Source organism: Elaeis guineensis, chromosome 5 (genome assembly GCF_000442705.2).
Source record: "Elaeis guineensis isolate ETL-2024a chromosome 5, EG11, whole genome shotgun sequence".
Lineage (NCBI taxonomy): Eukaryota > Viridiplantae > Streptophyta > Magnoliopsida > Arecales > Arecaceae > Elaeis > Elaeis guineensis.
In genome coordinates, this window is record NC_025997.2 from 129910261 (window position 1) to 129922127 (window position 11867).

General features: G+C 35.4%; 1 protein-coding gene across 1 annotated transcript; it reads left to right on the forward strand.

Annotated features, from left to right (window-relative positions):
• Positions 1-99: 99 nt before the first annotated feature.
• On the forward strand, positions 100-11561 carry LOC105045661 (uncharacterized). The gene is made up of 4 exons (XM_010924024.4): positions 100-529; positions 10530-10622; positions 10732-10843; positions 11233-11561. The coding sequence occupies exons 1-4, from the start codon at positions 194-196 to the stop codon at positions 11328-11330; spliced, it is 639 nt and encodes a 212-aa protein (XP_010922326.1). The 5' UTR covers positions 100-193; the 3' UTR covers positions 11331-11561.
• The last annotated feature ends 306 nt before the right edge of the window (positions 11562-11867 follow it).

Genomic DNA, 11867 nt, shown 5'->3' on the forward strand with positions numbered 1-11867 from the left:
ACAGAGAGTGCAATTCCAGGTCCATTCATTGTTTGCCATAAAATTTTGATATAAAGATGCGAGTTCAGAGGAAACACCGTTCGGACCCCTGAGAGCCCCACCAACTTACCAGCCCGAAGCGCCGCCGTGGCTGTCGGTGTCGCTTCCCCCCCCATCACCAACCGTTGATCACCATCACGCAACCACCGGCACCATGTCCAGCGCCTCACAGCCCAAGTCCCTAAGTCCGGAGGAGGAGACCTTGGACTCCTCCCCGGCACCCGAACTCCAACACCTCTCCCGCCACCTCGACGGAGTCCCCTCCAACTCCAAGCCCGAGCTCGAAGGCGAGGCCCCGCCGCAAGGCCACGAGCTGGTGCTCGTGACACCAGACTTCCCCATGGATGCACCGGCGTTGCAGCCGCCGCCGCTGAAGGAGGAACCGCGACGGCGAGGATCCCGGCGGCGGGCTGAGTGGACTCCACCAGAGGGCTTGCAGATGATCGTACAAGAGAGGAAATCTGGCAGGAGCAAGGGAAACAAAGATACAGTTCGTCTCTTCCCCTGACCAACTTCTCCTTCGTCTCGTTCTTCTCCATTCTATCTGTTTTCGTGTACGTTCTCGGATTTTAGATAAAACTAGCGTCATGTTTGTTACCTGTGAGCATGCATGCTATATAGAACGACGTGGCAGGTGAGAACGAGCTGCTTCTAACCTGCTACGTACGTTGTTTTGTAGAAGGCGAGCTTGCAAAGTGACGAACATAAGATCGGCACTGAGAAGCATTTGTGTGATAGGTTTCTTGGATTCATTATCTGAAATTGAGCCTTTTCATTAGAAGTGATTTGACTGATCAGCTGTGTTTAAGCTTAATAATTATTATTATTATTATTTTGTTCTTAATCTTATGGTGTTTGGTGTGAATGAAACGAATCTATGTGATCATTATCTTAGATTTATTGCTAAGCGCGAAAGATTTGTATTGTTCTTAGAGTGATTGATTAGCTGATCTCTTTTTCAGCTTCATTATAATAGGATTTCCTCCTATTCCTCTTTTTTTTTTTGGAATCCATTTGAAGAAGATAGAAACTGGAAATAAGAAATCCACGGATATCCACAAAAGTTAGCGTGAAAACGTTCAATAATAGAACGGATCGAGGAGTTAAAATATGAAGAGAAGGATCGGTAGGTTTAAGATGCGGTTAATTCAACATGACAACAAGTAGGGGTCACAGAAAACGCAAAACGTACAGAAACAAAAACAGAAGGGAATAGCAAGGTTCCAAGAATGATGCATTGTTTTGATGGAAAAAGCCGCCAAATAGAGAATCATGTTACAAAATTTGATTACTTTATGTTGAAATTCCTTTTTACTAGTCTGTTGTCTAGTGAATATGTAACCTTTTGTAAGCTAAAATACCTGGTCATATGTTATCGCTTGTTACTCCATGATGCACCAAGTCTAAAATATGTTGTTTCCACTCTTAGGATCAAGTAGTAGGCTTTGTAATATATGAAGGCTGTTATTGATGGTTCTCTTGCATCTCAGTTACATCATACACATACAAAATGACATGCAAAACAATGACAATTGTAGATCCATCATTGTTGCAATCGTATTGTTGAGCAAAATTGTCGCAATGGTGTTCTCTGCAGTATCATGTGCAATACTAATTTTGCCAAACAAAGATCTTCATGTATCATGCGAATGTCTTGCTTTAATTGAGCATAGGCATGAAACTATATATGGAGCTTGATTATATAGATCAAGGTTTTATGTTCCAGCAGAATTGGAGGCGTTTCAGCCCTCCCATTTTATTTCTGTGAGAAAATAGGACTGGGACAGACTCAGGACTCCAAAACCCATTCTTGCAGGGAGAGAAAAAGGAAGAGGAAAGAAGAAAATGAAGGAAAGATAAGGAATAGGCCAGAAAAAATAAAAGAAAAGAAGAAGAAAAATGAAAAAATAAAAGAAAGAAAAAAAAAAGGAAAAGAAAAGGAAGGGAAAGAAAGGAAAGTAAAGAGAAAGAAAAAAAAGTAGAAATAAAGAAAGAAAATTAATAAGAATGAAAGAAAAATAAGAAAAAAATAAAAGAAAAGAAGGAACAAAAAAAATAGAAAAATAGAGGATATCTACTGAGATGCATGATCAAAACTATTGTCAGGACGAAATAGGATAATAGGGCATCATGTTCTATACAGAAATCGGGACACCTTTGTCCCACTAGATTAAAACCTTGATATAGATTGTCTTTCTTTTTCAATAAATACCACAACTACCATGAAATATGTATTTCTTACTCCACTCAATGTTTCATAGAAAATGAATTTGGAAAATGAATTCTACTATATTTTTCTAAAATTAGAAGAATGTTGGAAATAGGGGTGGCAATCAATCTGGGTCGGACCAAATATAGGTCGGGTCGGGTATAGGATAGATTAAAAATTTATCAACCTGAATCTCATCTGTTTGTGAACTAGTCAAAAATCAAAATCCAAACCTGACCATTTTATTAAATAAATAACCCAACCTATAATAGGTTAAATTAAGTTAAACTGGTTAAATATTGCCACCCATTGGAAACATGGCAAACACTACAAGGGAAGCCTATATCTCCAGTCTAGCTAGAGAAGTTGCTAAGTTACTCATGTTTGACGTATCAAACCTAATTCTATTAATAATGGAACAAGGATGAAGGATAAAGAGAGAGGTGCAATTATCAAATGTGCATCCACTATAACAGAACAGGGTATTTGTTAGAATTAGGAGTTTGGTGTATGCATATGTATTTCAAAATTTTATTTTTCAAACACTGCAGTGAAGAACAAGATTAAAACACTTTTAATCTGAATTATGTATGCATGAAAATATAAAATCACATCAAGCTATTTTATATGCTGAAATTGATATATGCTGAAATTCAGATTGTGATCAAATCACATACCTGTTTCACAATCCTTCTCTTCAAATCTGGATCTGAAAGAGAAGAGATTCTCTCTTAGCCGCACTAGTGTTCGGTCTTTACGAGTATCTACTTGAGATCAGCTTGGAACAGTCCTTTTTAATCTGAATTTTTTCTTCAAAAATTCAGCTTACTGAATCTGAACGAAGCTTAGATCGTGATCAACACTTGATCTCTTTCTTTAATCTTTTTCTTCTCCTCTTCTCTAGAGTTTTTTCTTACTATGTACTGCTACTAGATACTAGAAACTAGTAAGGAAGAGGCACCCAACAGTCTTAGACGTGGAATATCTTGTGATGCGCGTTCCAAGAGAAGGGACGTATAGAACGCCCAAGAGAGAAGAGAAAAGAGGAGGAAGAGAAAATAGGACTGGAACGGTCTCAAGACTCCAAAACCCATCCTTGCAGGGAGAGAAAAAGGAAGAAGAAAGAAGAAAATGAAGGAAAAATGAAGAATAGGGAAAAATAAAAGAAAAGAAGAAGAAAAATAAAAAAAAGAAAAAAAAAGAGAAAGGAAAGAAAAGAAAGGACAGTAAAGAGAAAGAAAGGAAAGTGAAAATAAAGAAAGAAAATTAATAAGAATGAAAGAAAAGCAAGAAAGAAATAAAAGAAAAGAAAGAAAAAAAAAGATTGAAAGATGAAGGATATCCACTGAGATGCATGATCGAAACTATTATCGAGATGAAACGGGATAATAGGGCATCATGCTCTATACAGAAACAGAGACACCTTTGTCCCACGAGATTAAAATCTTGATATACATAGTCTTTCTTTTTCAGTAAATACCACAACTACCATGAAATATGTATTTCCTACTCCACTCAATGTGTCATAGAAAATGAATTTGGGAAATGAATTCTACTATATTTTTCTAAAATTAGAAAAATATTGGAAATAGGGGTGGCAATCAATCTGGGTCAGACCAAATATAGATCGGATCAGGTATAGGATAGATTAAAAATTTATCAACTTGAATCTCATCTATTTGTGAACTGGTCAGAAATCAAAATCCAAACCTGACCATTTTATTAAATAAATAATCCAACCCATAATAGGTTAAATTAAGTTAAATTGGTTAAATATTGTCATCCATTAGAAACATGGCAAACACTACAAAGGAAGTCTATATCTCCGGTCTAGCTAGAGAAGTTGCTAAGTTGCTCATGTTGACGTACTAAGCCCAATTCCATTAATAATGGAATAAGAATGAAAGATAAAGAGAAGGGTGCAATTATTAAAGGTGCATTAATTAAAAAAAATAATGAGAATCAATTAGGAAGTAGGTGTTTGGAATATGTTTCAAGGGAGAATCTTGTCCCTAAGGAGATTCAAAAGAGGGCATACTACTCTTCAATAGAAGAGTCTTGCTATTAAGAGAAGAAGATATGGAGAAACAGAGTGTGTGATAGAGAGAGGTACAACCACCAATCATTGTCATTCCTGCTCTCTATGTCTTTATTGGTCATTGCTCCAAATCATAACCTTGCAAAGAGAAGTTTCAACAGGGATTTCCAAGTATGAAAAATCTTATGGTTAATTCGAATCTATAAAATATTCATAGTTGATCTATTTGTATTTGATTTCTTGCACTTTGATTAGAGGGTGAGCTTTGATGCAATGATAAGATTCCATTGTGACCTTTTGAGTTTAAAAATGAAAATAGCCTTTACACAACGACAAGGTTACATATATCTGACACTTTCCAAATGCCATAATGGCCGGAGTCTCATGCAACGGCCATCCTTTTTTCTCACACTTTGGTTCTATAAAAGATATATAAAAGGTATGTTCCAACAAAAAGAGAATTATTATATGATGAAGACCAACATATTTGGCATTAATGGGAGCCCCCTTTACTTCAATGGAAAGGGGGGAATCGTCATTTCACAGCCACTCCTCTATAAAATTTTTATCTATCTTTTCAACTAATATGATGATGAAAAATGATAGAAAATTACATAGATAGGAGGAAGAAACGAACCAAATCAGAACTCCGAAGCAAAGAGGAATGAAATGGAGAAATGATTGGAACAATTAAAAAAAGAAAGAGAACAGTGGCCCTTTTCATCCTGGGGACATTGTAGGAGAATAATATCTAGAACGTGCTTCAAAAGTTATTCATTATTTATATATACAGATAGATTCTGATAGTGATCTAAATCTTTTTGTAAATATATGGATTTATTAAGAAATTTCTATTGATCTGATTTCGATGGGTACTCAAAGTATAATTTTTCTAAATACTTGCCATTCAAAATATATGAGTGAAAAGACTATCAAAAAAAGAAATTAGCCTACTCCAAATGGCGGCCCACTTTGCAATGAAGGATAAAAATTAGTAGCCACCTTCTCCATGCTCCACCAAATCATCATGATCCTTTCGAAAAGATATTGGACATATGCTTTTAACCAATCTAAAGCTTTTTAGACAACTTAAAGATCGAAAAATATCAAATCTACTATGAGATCAAGATGGAATTTACTCCACATACTAATATATTGGCAAGAAAAAAATTGAGTCTTCATTTGAAAATCATCTAAATCATCGACACTTGTCATCATAATCTTCTCTACCTAAGAACTAAGATTAAAGTAACAACCAAGAACACACCCACTTGTCCTTCACATCCTCAATATAATCTTCGCTCTCAGAGACCAAATTCTTTCCACCACATATGAAGATTGTGACTCATTTTTACATCTTAACAGTAACTCCAAGAGGCTTAAATCTTCCTTCCCTCAAAAATACAAGGGGAACTAATTTATGATCTCTCCACAAATGGTCTAAATAGTAAACTAAAGTTGCATTGCATTAATTAATTGCCTCATCTAAAGAAACTAATCTGAAACCATGCTTTTTATTAGTTTCTCAATGATATTGTTATGGGGTTGCCACTTTTTCTGTCAATTTGTTACTTTTTCATCATTCCATTTTTCTTTACTATGTTTAGGTGGTGAGGGTTCCAAGACATCATTTTTTCCTACTTACATATTGCTTCTCACATTTGTGTATTATAGTAGTAGTGATATTGAAAAGAAAAAAAATCATGGTTGAAAGACTTAGTTCCAAATATAGTTGATGGGATTGTATTTCTCTAGAATCAATAACATGCATTGCACTTGCTGAGTAATTATCTTTTATGGATTTTCTTCTAGCAACACAAACCATCTAAATGTTGTGCTCAAGTATGATCTAGGAGGATAATTTGAACCATTGAAAAATACTTTGGCCACTTGGGAAGGCCAGTATATAAAGTTTTGAAGAAAGACCACTACATCTAAGACTCAATCATTATTTCCAATTTTCAAGGGTCATGATTTTCTCATTTGGCATCCTTTTTTGTATGCCATGCACCAAAATAAAGCTCTCAAAGAATGTTGCTACAATGCATCTTTGGTTAGGGGCCTCGATGATGGTTCAGCCTCTAAATAGGCCGGTTCAAATAAATATTTTCTTTTCATAAAAGATTTTAACCAGCCATAATTCACAATCCAGGTAAAATTAGACGAAGTGATTACGAACAAAATTGGTATAGGAAGAAAAATCTAGCTCTAGTACGATTTCAGCTTTTTCTTGATTATTTCAATCAGTTATGGCTATGTTAGAAAAGCTATAATAACCTCTTCTAACTAGAGGAAGAATTTGATCTAAATTTGATAAGGATAAACCTCATTTGTATAAATAAAGGCATTATAACTGATTCTATTATAAATTGATGAAAGAAAAAAGAAATTTAGTTGGAACTCTACTTTCAAAATTATTTTAGTTTCATTATTCTTTTAAGAGGTCTGACTTGGATAATTTGAAAGAAACTCTTTCTGTTTCTCGATCCAATCAAAGTTGCTTGTAGGGGTATTTAGATGTTGTACGCATGAAATATCTAATTACGCACCTTAACATAAAAGATTCTTTTAAAAGTTCATATAATAAAGATGGGTCATTTCAATAGTACCATATAAGTTGAGCATAACTACAAAAATATTGGTATATTTTGCTATTATTTTTATCCTTAAATCACATGAAAACTCCCCTGCACTTGTATGGAATTTGAGGAAATATTGAAGCAAATTCCATGTTACATAATACGGTGCCCTGCCATGGCAATACAACATCAAGATTCTAGATAGTAATAGCATGAAATGTACTTCATAGGTCTTTGTTAGATGGATCAACTAGTGAGATTTCATTTTCATAATCCTATATACATCTCAAAAGATCTTGCCTATTTGGATAAGATAAAATATGATAAGCAAATTAGAAAATGTACTAGCCATTCTCCTACTATATTTGTTACTCTTAAGGGGCCTATATTAAAGATAAAAGTGTTTATTCTATGGGCCTACTACATACACCATGAGAATGTATGAAGCACTTGAAGCACAAAGAGCACCACAATAATCTATCTGAAGTTTGAAAAAAAAATCAAAAATTAGATTTTGGGTTTATACCTTTATGGATGAGCTTGAGGATCTACTTAGAGAGTATCTTCGTGATGAGAGGCTTCACAATTGGAGTGATCTACTAATAGATGATGCTCAAGAGAAGAGGAGGCGGCAGTGATGGAGCTAATTAGGGCTGAGACTAGTAACATTCGGTAGAGGAGGAGGAAGAGAAAAAGGAGGAGGACAAGCTGGTAGATAAGGAGAAGAGGGAGGTTGAGTATGCTGACAAGGAGCTTGGAGTAGATGACGCTTAGGAGAGGAGAGGAGGAAGAGGAGTAGGCCAATGGGGATCTCAAAGTGGATGATGTTTGGGAGGGGAGGGGGAGGAGAAAAAGGTATAAAGCTTTGTGGGGCAATAAAACTTACACGAAGACGAAGCCACCGAAACGATCCAAGACCTCTCCCATCAACCTGCATGTCGAATCAGCAACCACCTACAACTATAAGAGAATCAAGCTGGATGTGCTTCTCGCTGTCGTTGAGCAACATCTTGATTTTTTAATCTCAACTCCAAAAATTTTTAATAGGGAGGATTTCACAAGCTCTTGGATAAGTTGGTGACCAAGTCTATATAGGGTATCCTTTTATAACATACCTTATCCATCAGAGATAGTATCTGAATCAATCATAAAGATTAAAAAATGGATGTTATTTATGATAGTTATAAAGAAATTAATTTTATTACAATAACCATCAAGGATATGCTTGTCACTTTATTGAAGACATCTTTAGTCAGAGTCCAGACTAATTAAGCCAACTAAAATAAATTTCGATGTATGTTTAGTATGGGCCACATTCGGATAGGACTTAATCAGATAAATTCTAACAGAAGGCCCCATGAGGAGAGGACACTCAAGAGAGGAGGAGGTTAGATGAAGAGCAAGAGGAGGAGGAGTTGGGATCCATAGAGGATTAGGGTTGCAATGGATAATCTGAGGGTTGCTGTGGATGGCAGTTCTGTGATGTTCGACAATGCTTATAAGTATCATTTTATGGGATATTTTCAACAGTGTACCTTAGCATCGTCTAATGAAAATGTATACTAATATTCATCTCAAAAATATCAAAATAAATAAGTTTAAAAGTGCCAACGCTTATAAGTATCGTCAAGTTTTGATATTTTTTAAAAATGTCAACAAGATTTGGCATAGTGGTTCACTTTTCGACGCTTTCTACTAGCGTTAATAGGTGAGAGACGGGATTCTCCTATTTTTTTGTAATGCTATAAATATTAAATACATACTATGGGTAGTAAGAGAAATTTGATTAGTTTGCAAAATCGAAGATAGATATTACTACTATTATTTTTTACATTTGGCTATTCAGATGGGATCGAATTTAATTCAAAATATTTGAAGGGATGAACTTTTCCATGTTGGGAGAATTTTTCTATATTGTGATGAACTTTTCTATGTTGCAAGGGACTTTCCTATACTACTTATAGGTTGTGAGTTGGATGCCAAGGAAGAGTTAGAAATAGGAGTTGTCTTGAGTGGGTATATTGTCTATGAGAGATATTTGCTTGTGTAAAATGATGCTTAGAGGCAGAATCTTTTTTTATTCTTTTCAAGAAGATGATTGTAACTATTTTGTGATGATGCTTAAGATGATCCTTGAGGATTAGGGTCCGATCCCATTTGCTCACGAGGTACACATATATTTTTCTATAGAACCATTTGTAATCCATGGTTTATCTTGTTTTAAGGGAAGCTATGCTTTCAATTTGAATTGCTAACTATATTTTTTGTTGAAAGTCAAGTATTTTCTTCCAAAAGGCTATGAAAGTAATCAAACAATGTAAACCTAATGCCTAACAAGATTAAAGATTCAAGTGGAGCAGACTTAGGATTTATTAAGTTTCGCTTCCACATTTTTATTATCATTAGGTTTGTATCACATGATTTGGTTAAATAGATAGTTTTTTGAGTTTCTTGTTTTGTCACTAGCCAAGGTCAATCCCGTATTAGAGGTTGCACTTGATCTTTCTTATACATTATATATAGGACTAGCGAAAATTAATCTCATGTGGATTAAGGGGCAGGTTTCATGGACCGTTCCTCACCAAGCATTCCTATTTAGGGCTACTCAAGGGGATAGCATTCATAAATATCATATTTGGAGTTATTTCATAGTTTGACATGCTTTTTATAACTAATGATCAACCTAATGTCAACATTCTACTTTTTTCATCAGGATGTGATGAAAGAAATTTATATTTGATAGATCTCTCGAATTCATTACTGAGGGGGTGCTTGGTCGGGAAGAGTGTGGGTCAAGAATCGAAATGAAAATGGATGACTCCCATTCCAACCATTTAGTTGGGAAGAGTCCTATTCCGATTTCGATTTCGAGATGGAATGGGAATGGCCCAATCTACATAGAACTCAATCCCTACTCCTCTGTATGGATTCAAATTTTCATTCCAATTTCAATTCTGATCACGAACCAAGCACTTTAGAAGATTTGGCTATTATGATTCTGATTTCAAGCCATGTCAATTTTCGTTCCGATTTTGATTACGTTTGCGAACCAAGCACCCTTTGAAAGTAAAATATCTATATTGTAGATGAGATACCTAGGTGTAAGCAGGATTTGAATCCAACTCATTCGGTACCATAGCCCAGTGGTTTTGCCAGCTGAATTAGTTAGCACCCACACGCAGAATTTTAATTGTTGTACTTTATTAATTGCAACATGTGAAGCTAATGTGATTAAAATACCATATTTTGCTGATGATAATTTTATAATCTTGAGCATTTGCTATTTTACATTGTGCATAGCATACAAATGTCAAATGTGATGGATCATTTCACTTTACTATTAATACCTCTCTACTGCCCCATAGAAAACCTGACATCCTAAACTATTATGGTATTGCAATTGTTTTTAGCAATTGAGCATTCTAGTGGTTGAACTGAATTAGCAATGTTGCTAGAATAAAATGTTATATGCATTATCAGAAATATTTCTTTAACTTTTTCCTCTACCCCTGGTACCAAACTACCTATTGCCTGCAGAAGAGTAATATATCTGAACTTTTAGCTGAATCCTTCTAATCAGGCTCACCAAATGTGTATCTTCTTTCCTGCAAACTGCTTGTACAATGTCATATCTAAACCAAAGCAACATTTTTGGGTGTCGCAGTATTACACTCTTCCGGGAGTACGCACAAAATTCAGGTCCATACCAGAAGTCCAAAGATATCTCGAGAAAAAACCCGTTAGGATTTGGAGGAAGGTAAGGTTCAACATTTTTAATGCTATAACGTGTTCAGAATTTTTCTAATATCTTTTTGATGACCCATGTGAGCTCCCGTTATTGCTATCATTTACTCGTAAATTCTCAGAATTCTGGAACTCGGCCTTCCCAACCTGCTGAAGCCGGAAGTTCCTCTAACCCGTCGGACCCACAACCAGCTGCAGAATCTTGTCCAGAGGAACCTAAAGAACAAACTAAAGGTATTCCCAAAAATTCTGGATTTATAACATCTAATTTTCATGCTTGTCTTTATGCTTACTTGCCTGACTTGATTCAGATATGAAGTTTTTTCCTCATTTTTGGCTTCTATTTTGATTGTTCGACAACTTAGACATGCATTATCAGTTTACCCCAAAATATATTATATGAACAAAAGCAAGTGAATATATTATTGGTTCGTACATTTAGACTGCATGTATTATATGAACGCTTGCTATATAATTGCTCCTTATTTGTTGATGAGTGATGTTCCTCCTTTGTTGGTTCATGCGGGCGGTAAAGAGCACTATAGTTTTCTGCTTTAAAATATCTGCACCTATTCAGCTTTTTAGTGATCTTCTTTGTTTTTTGTGTGTCTGTCCTTGAATAGATGAGGAACGAGCAGAACGACCTAAGAGTAGACCAAAGTTATGCGTGCAACGGAACTTGTTCAAGCGTTCTCGTAGGCACAAGCACAAGAAGCTCTGAGGCAACAGAAGAGGGGGATACTCTTTTTTTTTTTTTCGTTTCAGTTTTGCCTTGTAAATAATTCTCTTATTGCTGTCCTATGAGCATTTTTTCCCTCTGCAGTGCTTTGGTGCCTGCCTAAACCTTTGATGTATAGCCTTACCATCTCAAAATCCAATAATGTGCATACCAGTACTTACAAAGATCTGGTGTTTTCAAGAATCTTTAGATGCTGTATGAGATCGTACAAAGTGGAGAAGAATTTAATAATTTGTGTGAAGCATGGGACTAATATTTCTTCATTATATTGTATGGTTGTGACAGAATCTACAAATTCTTTTTACAATACTATCATATGATAGTGATAATTAATCATGTAATTCTTTGAATCTCTGAATTTTTTCCATGATATACACAGCAATATAGGAGGTATCTTGGACGAGAATTGCTGCTAATGGATGACAATTAAGCTGCACTTTTTTGGATTGTTCGTCTTCAAAGGATACTGACTTTGTTGATTGTCAATGAATTAGGGCATATTTTGGAATAGTGACTGAT